The 13403-nt window shown below is 50.3% G+C and overlaps 1 protein-coding gene across 1 annotated transcript in view; it reads right to left on the reverse strand.

Moving 5' to 3' along the window:
* The window catches only part of cog5 (component of oligomeric golgi complex 5), a 125775-nt gene that overhangs the window by 44783 nt on the left and 67589 nt on the right, over positions 1-13403 (reverse strand). Inside the window, exons 8-10 of the mRNA XM_035425284.1 lie at positions 11287-11446; positions 10760-10872; positions 10385-10462 (exon numbers count right to left, since the gene is read on the reverse strand). Coding sequence (XP_035281175.1) covers positions 10385-10462; positions 10760-10872; positions 11287-11446 — 351 coding nt within the window. The remainder of the gene's footprint in view (positions 1-10384; positions 10463-10759; positions 10873-11286; positions 11447-13403) is intronic.

The following is a 13403-nucleotide window of genomic DNA, read 5'->3' on the forward strand; positions in this document are numbered from 1 at the left end:
CCGTTAAAGCTCTGATTTTTCGTCTAAGCACACAGCTCGTGGTCTGGTATCGTAGCGAGAGCTAATGCAAACTGACTAGCAGGGCTTCGGTGTGGGGCATTAAAGGCCAATTTGCTGCTGGGAGGGAAGATTACAATTGTTAGGGTATACCTGTCATGTCAAGAGTGACCCCTGAATGTGCTCATTGGAGTGTGCCTGTGTGTGTGTGTGTTCTACAACTCCGCTCAAATTATCAACATGAAAATATCTAATACTTAGATACTAATACCCTCTTAATGATGCACATGTTGATAGCTATTGTTATACTCACATGTTTTAATTTTTGAAAAATGATTTCCATGAAATGTGAGCATTTGCAGGACTAATGAAGCCCTGTCTTAAGTGCCATAGTTTAAGCGTGAAAACTAAAAGTAAGCATTTGTTATCTTTGCTTATTATGTATCGTGTGGGAGCTCTTTGGATTTTAAAGGCCTTTGTATATTTTTGTTGTTTTTGGCTGGTGTTCTGTAGTTTCTCATTTAAATAACTTTTACTGTTCCCAATGAACAACTGTTGTACTTGGATATTTTCCTCGACTACAAGCGATTCGGTTTCTAGAACTTCAGAATTCACACCCCCTGGGATGTGTCTTACAACATGTCCCCTTTTATTTGGGATAAATGCATCACAAGGCAAGGGCACACAGCACTCGGCCCTACTGTGTGTTTGTGTGTGTGTGTGTGTGTGTACGTGCGTGTGTGTCCAAGTGTTTTTGTGTTTGAGTGTGTTTGTGTGATGTATGTTTGTGTGAGTGTGTGTATTTGTGTGAGCGTCAGTGTGTGCGCATCTGAGCACAAATCAGCGAGGACGTCAGCACCATGTGAACACAAGGCGTAGGGAGAGGGAGAGAGAGAGAGAGAGAGAGAGCGGCGTCCTTCGTCTCAATCTGAGCTCCAGTAACGAGAGCGGCAGAAAGAGTTATTAAGCCTGGACTCAGCTCGATACGTAACCTGAGGCAGGAGCAGAAATAACTGCACAAGTATCCTGCCCATAGAAACACCTTTCTGGCACTCAGGGGAGCGGGGATCGATTGGTGCTGCCTGCCAGGTAGGGGGGGGGTGGGAGGTTCCCATCAGCATCAGGTAGCCACACCTTTAAGCTGAGCGCTATGGGCTAACAGGAACTTCCTTGTGCTGGGCAGGAAAGCGAAGATACATAAACACCCTGCATTAAGTAGGAACATCTCCTAGTGCTCCCACACCTCCTCCTGAGAGCACAGCTACTTTTAGCACGAGCTGTAGGTTGTGCTACAACACCCACTTCACTTTTCACAACTTTCCCGGTCGTACGACCACACGGCTTTCTCAGCGAGAGGACAGGCGGTGGAGTGATGCTCACTCCACACAGCAGCAGCCTGACCCAGCGAACGGGCTGCTAATCTATGCTTGTGAACAGCAGACGATGCTGTCCTGGGGCCCTTCTGCTCTACAGCCAAAAACTACTGATCTGCCCACATATGGAACCACGGCCTCCGCACTCTGTGCACACGAGCACACGCACATACGCGAGCACACACGCACACACATGTTCACATGCACAGACACACACACACGCACACACACGCACACACACATGTTCACATGCACGGACATGAGTATTCTTTGAAATTAGTCGAGCCCGCACTACCCCACTTCCTCCTACACACAAATACACACACACACACACACACACACACGGCAGTGCCCAGGTGCACTCAGCTGCGAAGGCTGTGACCCGCCGGCACAGAATATACATCAAGACACGCCGACCTGCCGAGTCTGCGATCGATTTGTTCTGACTCTCTGGAGAGAAGCAGACTTATCAGGCAGCCCTGGCCCTGCGTGCACCTCGGTGGCCCGTAAGAACCGAAGGCAGGGGAGAACCGACGCCTCCTACGTCTTCTGAGAGCACAAACACGTGCGCGGACGCTCACTGCAGGGATTAAATACGACGTGTACAGGGCCTGTGCAGTTTGCCACAGATAGGTCCCTCTCCCTGTTCTTTGTCATGTGTAAGGTTCAGGGAAAAGTTCACAATAACAGACAGCAAAACTTCCAGCGAGTCCAAATCTGCGGCGTACCGAGTGTAAATACAGAACGGTTCACACGCGTTAAATAATCGCCATCTGAAAACACTGTATCAACATCTTTGCCTCTCACCTCCATTCTAGGCTTTGCCGAGGCTTTAGGAAATATAGCCGTTTCACGTCGGAGGACACCGACGATATCTTACACAGCGGCGGAGTGCCAAGCCTCGTTACGAGCGTATCTGTTTCGCGGAAACCAAACTCTCGCAGATGTCACAGTGGGAGGGGGGGGGGGAAAAGGTGTAGTTTCCATAGAAACCGTCCACACTCCCTCCGAAGCGGGCAGCAGTCCGCAGGGGGGGGGGGGGGGGGGGGGAATCTATTTTTACGGCGGCCATAGTAATTACGCGAAACGTGCTTCATTTTCGGTCGGAGCGCTAGCAGAGGTTTCTCACCGCGCTCCGCCGCTCCGTACGGAATTGCGTGATGGGAAGCGCGCGGCGGGAGCGGCGGCTCGGTAATCGCCGTTCGGGGCTGTCGGCGGGACCGTCTGCTCGGCCCCGGCTTGTTAGCGGGTGTCAAATAAGCTGGTGACAGGGAGCACACGCCGGCGAGGAGCCCCTTCCCACCCCCCAGGAGCTATTCACCCAGCCACGGCACCAGCACCCTGCCACATAGCTATACTGCTATCATCCACACACATACACAATCCTGCTATCATCTACACATATACACACACACAACATGCTATCATTCACACACACACACACAATCCTGCTATCATCTACACATATACACACACAACATGCTATCATCCACACACATACACACACAATACTGCTATCATCCACATATACACAATACTGTTATCATTCGCACACATACACACACATTACTGCTATCATCCACACATATACACATACAATACTGCTATCATCCACACACATACACAATCCTGCTATCATCCACACACACATACACAATCCTGCTATTATCCACACACATATACACAATCCTGTTATCATTCACACACATACACAATCCTGCTATCATCTACACATATACACAATACTGCTATCATCCACACACATACACAATCCTGCTATCATCTACACATATACACAATACTGCTATCATCCACACACATACAAAATCCTGCTATCATCTACACATATACTCAATCCTGCTATCATCCACACAAAAAAAACACACACAATACTGCTATCATTCACACACCCACACACACACTCCTGCTATCATCTACACATATACACAATACAGCTGTCATCTACACACATACACAGTACTGCAATCATTCCCTGTTTTTAGCTATCTACTAATAAAACACAGTAAGATTACTTATATATGTGTGTGTGCGTGTGTGTGCGTGTGCACACAGTGAGTCTGATTTGTACACTACCCCAGAGGATCCAATCTGTACTCGACCCAATTGTTCTCATGCTGAGAGCAGTCTCGTACGCATAATTAAAAATATTGACCTGGATAGTTGTGGTGTAGAACAGGCAGTGCTGAACGACTGTGATCAGAGTCACCACACGCCACAACTAAACCGGCTCGACCCGACTCAACCCAACCCAACCCAACCCAACGCAACCCAACGCAACCCGACCCGACCCAACCTGACCCGACCCGACCCAACCCAACAGAACAGAACAAACACTCAGGGCTGAGGTCACAGAAATTTAACGTGCCAGCTTCTCGCAGCATAACTAAACAGATCACCACCTGCTAGCGATGAACTAGCAGAAGGCATTCAGGGACATCGTGAAACACTTCCCAGAATGCCCTGGGCTCACATACTGGGAGTGGCATCCCTTAACCTCAAAGGACGTTTATTTTTAAAACAGTGTAGCACACACAAGCACATGCACACACATAAACACACCACACACACAAGCACACAAACAAATCCCACACCACACACACACACACACACACACACACACAGACTGGCCAACAGGTCAGGATGACGGTAATGAACTGGTGACTTCTGAGAGAGAGAGAGAGTGGGTTCATTAAATGTTTTCCTGGTTCATTCCATGTGATGACACACATGATGGAAGCCTCGCGGCTGTGGGCTAAATTTGACGGCGGGCAATGTGGGCATAATGGCTGGCGTAAAGGCAGACCCGTGCTGCCAACGGCGACGTACAGAACGCCCACAAGACCCTTCAAAATAAAAGTCTCCAGGCATTCTGAGCGTCCCGCAATTTAGAGTGAATAAGCCACTCGTAGGGATCTCAAAGTAAAAGTGGACTGACTGGCTAGGTCTACAGCAATCACAGAGGGCAAATCTGCAAGTCCCTTCACAATAAAGTCCCCTGATATGCTGAGCGTTCAATTTCACGGTAGCAGTAAACTGGCAATTTTAATGTCCGGCAAGCATAGCGCAAGGGATTGATCTACGAATCAATCAACCGGTCAATCAATCAATAATCAAGCAAGCGGAGTGTATTTATGGAGCACGTTTACAGCCGAAATTAAGCAGTCTGTACGGAACGCAGGCTCAGAGTACGCTGCGACTTTTCTGTCCCCACGGCCCTTAGAATTACAGCAGAGCGAAGCACCAGAGGGGGCACACGCAGCAGGGGGGGGCACACACAGCAGGAGCGGGCACACGCAGCAGGAGCGGGCACACACAGCAGGAGCGGGCACACGCAGCAGGAGGGGGCACACACAGCAGGAGCGGGCACACGCAGCAGGAGCGGGCACACGCAGCAGGAGCGGGCACACGCAGCAGGAGCGGGCACACGCAGCAGGAGGGGGCACACATAGCAGGAGCGGGCACACGCAGCAGGAGCGGGCACAGGCAGCAGGAGGGGGCACACGCAGCAGGAGCGGGCACACGCAGCAGGAGCGGGCACACGCAGCAGGAGGGGGCACACATAGCAGGAGCGGGCACACGCAGCAGGAGCGGGCACACGCAGCAGGAGGGGGCACACATAGCAGGAGCGGGCACACGCAGCAGGAGCGGGCACACGCAGCAGGAGCGGGCACACACAGCAGGAGCGGGCACACGGAGCAGGAGGGGGCACACGGAGCAGGAGGGGGCACACACAGCAGGAGGGGGCACACGGAGCAGGAGGGGGCACACACAGCAGGAGCGGGCACACGGAGCAGGAGCGGGCACACGGAGCAGGAGGGGGCACACGGAGCAGGAGGGGGCACACGGAGCAGGAGCGATCGGGGAAATCGATCACGCTCCTGCGCGCCTGGTCTGGTCCACCGGAGCTGTCCTCGGATGCTCTCCCGGGTCCGGTCTTTGCTACACGCTGCCGCTCGCAGACGCGCGCGGGCCTTTAAATTACACAGGGCTGTTTGTGCCGAGGATAAAGGCATACAAAGAACATATGCTGTACACTAAGCATGCGTGTGGGTTGGATACCTGTATGCAGGTGTGTGTGAGAGAAAGAAAGGGCGTACGTCACCATGTGTGTTTGCTGGTTACCTGTATGACTTTTTATGTGCGCATTTGGATTAGGCGCATGTGTACATGTTTGTGTGCCTGAGGTCCCATTCCGTGTATGTGTGTGTGTGTGTGTGTGGTGTGAGAGTACTGTGAGTACGTGTGGTGTATCTGAGGTCCCTCTGCGTGTGTGTATGTGTGTGTGTGTGTGTGTGTAGTATGAGTGTAGTGTGATGTGTGTGTGCTGCGTGTGAGGTCCCTCTGTACATGTGTGTGTGTGTGTAGTATGAGTGTAGTGTGATGTGTGCTGTGTGAGTGTAATATGAGTGTAGTGTGATGTGTGTGTGCTTCGTATGAGGTCCCTCTGTGTGTGTATGTGTGTCTGTGTGTGTGTGTGTGTGTAGTGTGTGCGTAGTACGAGTGTAGCGTGAGTATGTGTGTTGTGTCTCAGGTCCCTCTGTGAGCGCTTGTCTGTATGTAAGGGCAGAGCAGGTCGCGGCGCCTCTGAGCTCTGAGCTCTGTGTGTGCTGCTGTGCAGCCGCGTAGCCGCGGAATGCTAATGCGTGCCCTGCAGAAACAGTCAAGGGCGACTCTGCATTAATCGAGGCCCCGCCCCCGAGCCTGCGGTCACCACGGCAGCAGCTGCGCCGGAGCTCCGCGCCGACGTGTGGATTTGTGAGTTCCATGCGGAGCATGCTCGGACGAGATTTACCGTTTAAAGGGAGAAGCCCCGCGTCACAGACTCACAGGTAGCGGGCGTCTCTGCCGGTCCTTCAAAGCACCTCGTGAAACACGACGGGAACGTTCGAATCCACACTTTAACACTGCAGCACGCGATGAACACGTGACTACTGACACACTGCGGCAGCGTTAGCAGCGATCACGCTAATATCGGCATCTTATCGCTCCAAGCGTAGATGACATCAGTAAAAGACAGAGAATTGTATCGTTCTGATGTTTATGAGCCTAACGGGGCACGTGTTTCTGATCATATGAAAGCCGGGCTAGGCTAGGCTAGGCTAGGCTGTCGTTCTCCAGTCTCTGCTTCCCGATGCTCTCATGCGGGGTGGTGATGTAACAGCCTGTGCCCAGGAGGACGGAGTCAGAGGCGTTTAATTTAGTCGTCGGGGGTGGGGAGGAGGCAACGCTCTACCACACACACAAAAAGTTTCCAAAGAAGGTGAAAAGAAAGGACAAAGACAGTTTATCACACAAGATAGGATTTAAAGGAAGAGTTCACTTTCTGGAGTTTTCTGATAATATTTCAGTTTTAGTATATGTTTTCAATTGGCCCAGACAGTTTTCTTTTGTGCGGTGAGAGATATTTCAGGCACTTAAAAATAGTTCCTTTCAACCTGACAGCTTTACAACAGCTAGTATCCGGGCACTGGGGACTTTGTGAATCTAACGCAAGACAACGGACCTCGAGTAACTTCAAAGCTATTTTTACGACTTGTCTGTTTCCAGTGGAGATATGAATAAATTACGAATATCAGTTTTTATGTGAAAATGAACTGTCCCTTTGAGACGCGTAAGCAAGGATCGGTTAGAAATGATGACCTTCCATCTACCTGTCAGGCCCCACCCAACATCATTCCCCAGGACCAAACACACAAACACCTGGGCCAGCACAGTCACGGCCAGAACCTGTGCGAGCTTTCCTGTGCTACAGCTAGTGAGCCTTTGGGCAGTAGGGTCAAGTGTTTTGCAAGTCTTCTGTCACGAGCATGAACCATATCGCAACGATAGCAGCACTCAAGATCCCACAGCCACGCCATGCCTGCAACGATGGGGGGGGGGGGGTGGGGGGCGAAAGGGAACAGCCAGGACCGTCTGGGCATGACGCATACGCTGGGAGAACGCCACTCTGAGAATGTAGCACACCGTCGGTTATCGTTTCATTATCCTTGGTTGGTCAGCTCCTCGTACCATCCTCATCAACGCACCACTCAAACTTAAGGTAGCTACATAGTTCACAACGACCTTGAGTCTGTAACACTTGAGGACACGATGGAACAGACAACCAGGGCTCGAGCCAGAGCGATGTAATTCTACTGTGTGTGACCAGAAGTGTGCAGTGACGGACATAAGTGATGTCATCCCATTACAGGTAGCGGTACAGTTTGTACTGTTTACCGCCTGATTAATAGTATCATACATTATTAACACTCTTTAGTTACATATTGTGTTCAGTAATATCGAGAGCTGTGCAGCGTTCTCTAAAAAAAGAGAGCGGGGTTGGTGTGCACAGGGCACAAAATGGCGGACATACTGTACAGAGCACTATCAAAAAAAGCAGATATAATCTGAACCTCGGTCTCCTGTGGCAAGAAAGCCCTCTCACAGTTAAGACATTACAAGGGGCGTGGTCTAGGTTGGACAGGCTTGGTCAGGTGACCACAGTGCAATTATGATTGACGGGCGGTCCTCTGCTCTGATTGGCTGTAGCTCTCATACAGCATGCTGCGCTGGAGGCGTGGCTCGCAGGTGAGCGCTGCAGTACTCTCTGCTAACCCACAGGGGGCGCAGCGGCGGCACAGGAAAGGCCGTGCCGCTGGCCATTCCCTGCAGGAGGGAAATGGGGGAAAGCAGAAATCTAATCAGCAGCCTCCTCGCGTATCCGTGAGCCTGGCTGATGAGACGCTCTTCCAGGACACACATTCACACACTCACGTTACTGAGGCCCTTAACTGACACACACATCTCTGACACTCAGTCCTCTGAACTTTAATAAGCCTCATTATTACCGCACTTCAGTCTGTCTGCGTGAGGCACAGAAAGAGGGGGGAAGGGGTAGCCACGGATGGAGGGAGACGTACAGAGAGAAGGGAGACAGAGAGCTTCTTCAGTTCCTTCTTTCCTCGCCTTCAATTATTTCTCACTGGAACTTTCGTACCGACCCCTACATCAGTCCCACAACCCCCTGCCCTTCGCCCAACATTTCCCCATGCCTGCAGGACTCCTTAAAGAATACAGGAAAGTCACACAGAGAGATACGTGCTGTTAAAACCATCAGGAATAATTCATTTCGGACAGGAAAGACCAGAGACCAGGGGCAGAGGTAGAGTTCTTCCAGCACTGACAGTGGAGGGAAACCACCTCTCTATCCATTTGTGTATTTCTGTAAGTGTATTTTGGAGATGTGTGCAAACTATAGATGTACATACTCATAAATTAAATCTAAAATCACTGCTTGTCTGAGCGACCTTCCTCAGCTGCACGGCCAAAACATTGTCTGCTTTTGTTTTCGTTTAATCATTTTGGGAGCGTAAGCTCGTTGAAAGCCATCTCCAGACATTACTTCAACAGCATGCTAAATATACCTCGGTGAAGGTGATCGATGAATCTCCTCCCACCAACAGCAGATTCTCTACTGTCCTTGCCTAAAACTCCACCCACTTGCTGTGGAAAAAGCTGTCTTCTCCATGTCAGAGCCTGTCAATCTAACGACCTCTGCTAATGGGACAGAACTCATGACAGCTGGTACCACACACACAGTATAAGCACATGAACCTAGGTATGTGCAAATTCCATACAGTCTCTCTCTCACACACACATACCACACTACACTGGGCCTACCACAGACACAGAGAAACAAAGACCACAATACCCATGGTAGCTGGTAATCCACACATATGCACAAACACACATACACACGCACACACACATGTACAATCGTACATACACACATATACACACACACACACCACCTACTCAAGGCAAAACCTCAAACACAGCGCCTAACAAAGACACGGACACACACTGCAACACCCACGGCTGCTGCGAGCTCCAGCGAAGACACACACACACTGCCCACAAACACAATCCCGTCGTATGAAGGCCACTCCTACGACACACACACTTCAAACACAACAGCAAGAGCAAAAGCGCGTTATTCACAAAGCCGCTGAACGCACCGGGCTTTATTGTTCTTAGATGACCTGAGCAAACAAACGCTCATTTTATTCCTTCGCATTAAAAGAAGTCATTTCGGCCCGGATTATCCGGTAGTGGCTGATTTACCGGTACTAAACTCCATACACTTTCGAGCAGCAAAAGGCTATTACTGTCAGCTGGGGAGAGATATGACAGCACAATAAGAAAAGATAAGGACATAAACGGAACAACAAGACAAACAAGAGAAACCAAATGGAGAGAAAATGTGCTCTATATCCAAAGCACAGCTCCTCTCACTAGCTCACAGAAACAGCAAAGAGGTATGGGGGTTCCTGCAGTCATATCAACAGCTACTGACTACATTACCCAATACCCCCCATTCAGTGAACAGTGTGAGATGGCTAGCCCCGTGTGTAGCTACAACATCAGCAGGCACACAGGCTGACAGCTGTCTGACATACGGTAAAATCACTGATCCCTTCAGTGTTTAATGAGCCAGCCAGCTGGTGCACGTGTTGAACACAGGGTCGCGGGCCCTCAAGGGACTGATCGCAGGGCCAGGGGAAATACAGGCGCAAGGAGCCAAAATGGCGGCGGGGGGTGGGGTGGGTATGCAACCTTCACAAGTTAAGAAGCTTCTCAACACAAACAAACACTCACCAAGGTCAGGCTACATTCACACAGTAAACATTTACATACAAAAACACCCTGCGCAAGTTAAGTTTCATAACAACACAAACAAACCCTGTGGAAGCGAGCTCTCAACACACACCACCACACAAACTCCACAAAGGTGAACTTTAACATCACACTACGACACTCCACGAGGCAGGGCTTCGTTCACACACACACACACGACTTCACAGAATATCTGAAACGAAAGACTATACTTTCATTGGAGTAACTGTTGTCCTGAAAAGTAAAAACCAAGGAAATATGAGCCAGTGAATGTGAATCGAGCCTCTTGGTCTCTCTGAGGTGCCTTTCCCACGGAAAGAGAAACCAGCCGGTCTCACCTTGACGATTTCATCGATAAAGCACACGTGCGTGACGGGGTCTCTCTTCTTAGTCAGGACCTTCTGGAGGTGCTGGACCTGCAGAGGGACACGCCTTAATGACGAGAGAACACAGGAAACGGCAGCACAGCAGCAATGGGGTCCAGCCATGTCCTCAATATAACAGACTGAACAGTTAAACTCACTTAAAACATGTTACAGCTGAATCAGATGCGATAAAAAACAATGCTATTACATGAAACTTGTAATTATTGACATCTCAACCATATAATAATCGGTTCTGAGCATCCAGTTCCTGTTATACAGGTGAGCATCTACCCCTCTTAAAGCTAAGAGCCAGCGCTGTGTGAGGACGCAGCCCTGGTCATACCATACCTGTCCACAGGCAGCGCAGATCTGGTCCATCAGCTTCTCCAGGTTGGTCCAGAGAGCAGCTCTGAATGCAGCCGTGTTCCCTGGGGTCGGCATCACTGCCCGGCCTGGAGCGCCTGAGAAACACACACACCGTCACTAAGAGCACCCGTCCATACGCACACACATGCACACAAACGCCGTCAAATAAGAACACCCATCCATACACACACACATTCATGCACACACGTGCACGCACGCACGCACCAACATATAAAACACACACACACAAACACAGATGTATAGATCACAAACATTCACATAAACAACAATGTATGCATTCACACACATACCCACACAACAGAGTATCAACACTAACAAAACAGATTACATAATAAATGTCATCTTATCATCACCAAGTTGAAACGGCTTGGCCGATTTATGATTCAACTCAACATGTTGTATGACATTGGAAGAAGTATGTGCTGCGGCCGCTAGTGTAAATGCTAAGACTGGAATGAACGTCTGTAACTGTCAATCACACACTGCACCTCTGGCGTTTCCTGGCTGGGACAAGACCTTGATGTCCAGGGCGCTGGCCACGTTCTCCTGGATGGAGGACCTGTACCCCTCCACCACATTACCGATGGTTTCCTTCAGGCTGCCCAGGTTGTAGAAGACCTGCAGGGCAGTTCCCACCTGAGTGGGGTTCTGGGAAAATGAAGAGAAGACGCGTCTGATAATTACATCCGCACGCAACCCAGCTGCTGCTAGAGAACAGGCAGCTTCCCCCAGGGCTCTGTTGGGGCCGATTAGCTACGAGCGACGCAAACCTGAGACTCGAGAGCCGAGAATGTGAGAAACGCACTGGGATAAAAGATGCAAACAAACACGCGCGCACCTGAGAAGCGCGGTGAAGCACGTTAGCGCGCGGCGCCGAGCGCGGCGTTCGGGAGACGCCAGGGACGGCCTGAGACTCGGGCTCCCCTCCAAGGTGTAAATCGTTAAAAAAAAAAAAAGCGTGCGAATCCGCGGTGCTGCCGTGCGCTGACGTCAGAAGACGCAAGCAGTCCGGCAAAAAATAGGTCACATTAGAATACCCAGAATCAACTCCTTTCAAAGCTGCGGACGAAAATTACAGAACGCGTCCTCGCCTGGCTTAATCAGGGGCAACGACAAGTTGCGCACGTCACTGAAAGAAAATCTAAAAATAATCAAATAAAAAAAGAAAAAATTTTGAATTTTTATTGAGCGTTTGTGGGAGTTCAGTTCAGAACAGGCTACTACTGTGCTACCTTCAAATGAGCACATGCAGTCAGTATGTGAATGGGGGGATAGAGAGAGAAAGAGAGAATAAAAAGAGAGAGTATTATTATTACTGTTTACGTGTATGTGTATGCATATATGATCATATTATCCAATTCGTACTGTTTGTCATCTGAGGTTTCACATGTTCCTTGCCATGCCTTGGCAATACAAATGCAAATTTTGTCATGCCAATAAAGATTTAAGAGAGAGAGAGACAGAGAAAGAGAGAGTGAAAGGTTCCTTTTTTTAATGTCATCATTTATGAATTCCCTGCTCTAGTGATACAAGATCATGCAAATAAAGCGTATTTGAATTTGAATTTGAAACTGGAGAGAGAGAGAGAGAGAGAGAGAGATCAGAGGACAGGATAATGCACAAGTTCCTGCTGCACTAATGGCAGTGAGATGAGATATAAAGTGGAGAGCGGGTCCTGATGAAAGCGCTCATTAATGAGAGCTCTGCAGCAATCGGCACATTGTTCAGTCCGTAATCACTCCTGGGAGCATCTTTCCCCTGGTGAGTCACACGCAGGAAGCCAGGATTGAGGCCAGAGCAGCTTTCTCTCACAGCATCTCTCCCTCTCCCTCTCTCTCCCTCTGTCGCCCTCTCTCAGTTTCTCTCTCTCCCTCCATCTACCCATTTCTCTCTCTCCCTCTCTCTCTCTCTATGTTTCTCTCTCTTGCCCTCTCTCCATTTCTCTCTCATTCTCTCTCCCTCTCTCCATTTCTCTCCCTCTCTCCTTCCCCCTCTCCCCTTCTTCTCCATCTCTCTCTCTTTCCCTCTCCCTCTCTCTATTTCTCTCTCTCTCTCCCTCTCTCTCCCTCTCTCTCCCTCTCCCCCTCTCTCTCTCTCTCTCTGAACAGCGGAGCTGCTTGGGGCGCAGCTGGTGCCTTTTGAAGACGCGTGGCGTGCGTACGAAGCGCAGGTTTCCGTGGCGCAGCCTGCCGTTTGGCGGCTGTGTGACTGCTGGGGGGTAACGTGCCAGCAGAAAGAGGACCGGTTTGTCACGTATGCGCCCGTGCCCGTGCACTCGAGACGCTGGTGGCCCGCTGCACACGGAACAAACAGCGCAAAAAAGCCAAATAACAGGCGGGCATGAAAGAGCACCAAACAGAAGACTCATGAAGTACGGGGGAGCAGGGGGGGGCATAAAACGGGGCTACTGTGGCTGTCCCAAAACCAGTGTGGGGCAGTGCCTGTAAATTGCCACTCGGGTCACATCCACCTGCTGGATAATGCCCTAACGTCCTAACGTGCTAACGTGACCGCTAACGTGCTAACGTGACCGAAATCGTGCCGAGGCAAATATCCCCGCGTTCCCGTGTAGCTCCCAGACATCTCTGTTACGCTCTGTTCCTCA

Source organism: Anguilla anguilla, chromosome 7, assembly GCF_013347855.1.
Source record: "Anguilla anguilla isolate fAngAng1 chromosome 7, fAngAng1.pri, whole genome shotgun sequence".
In the NCBI taxonomy this organism is placed as follows: domain Eukaryota; kingdom Metazoa; phylum Chordata; class Actinopteri; order Anguilliformes; family Anguillidae; genus Anguilla; species Anguilla anguilla.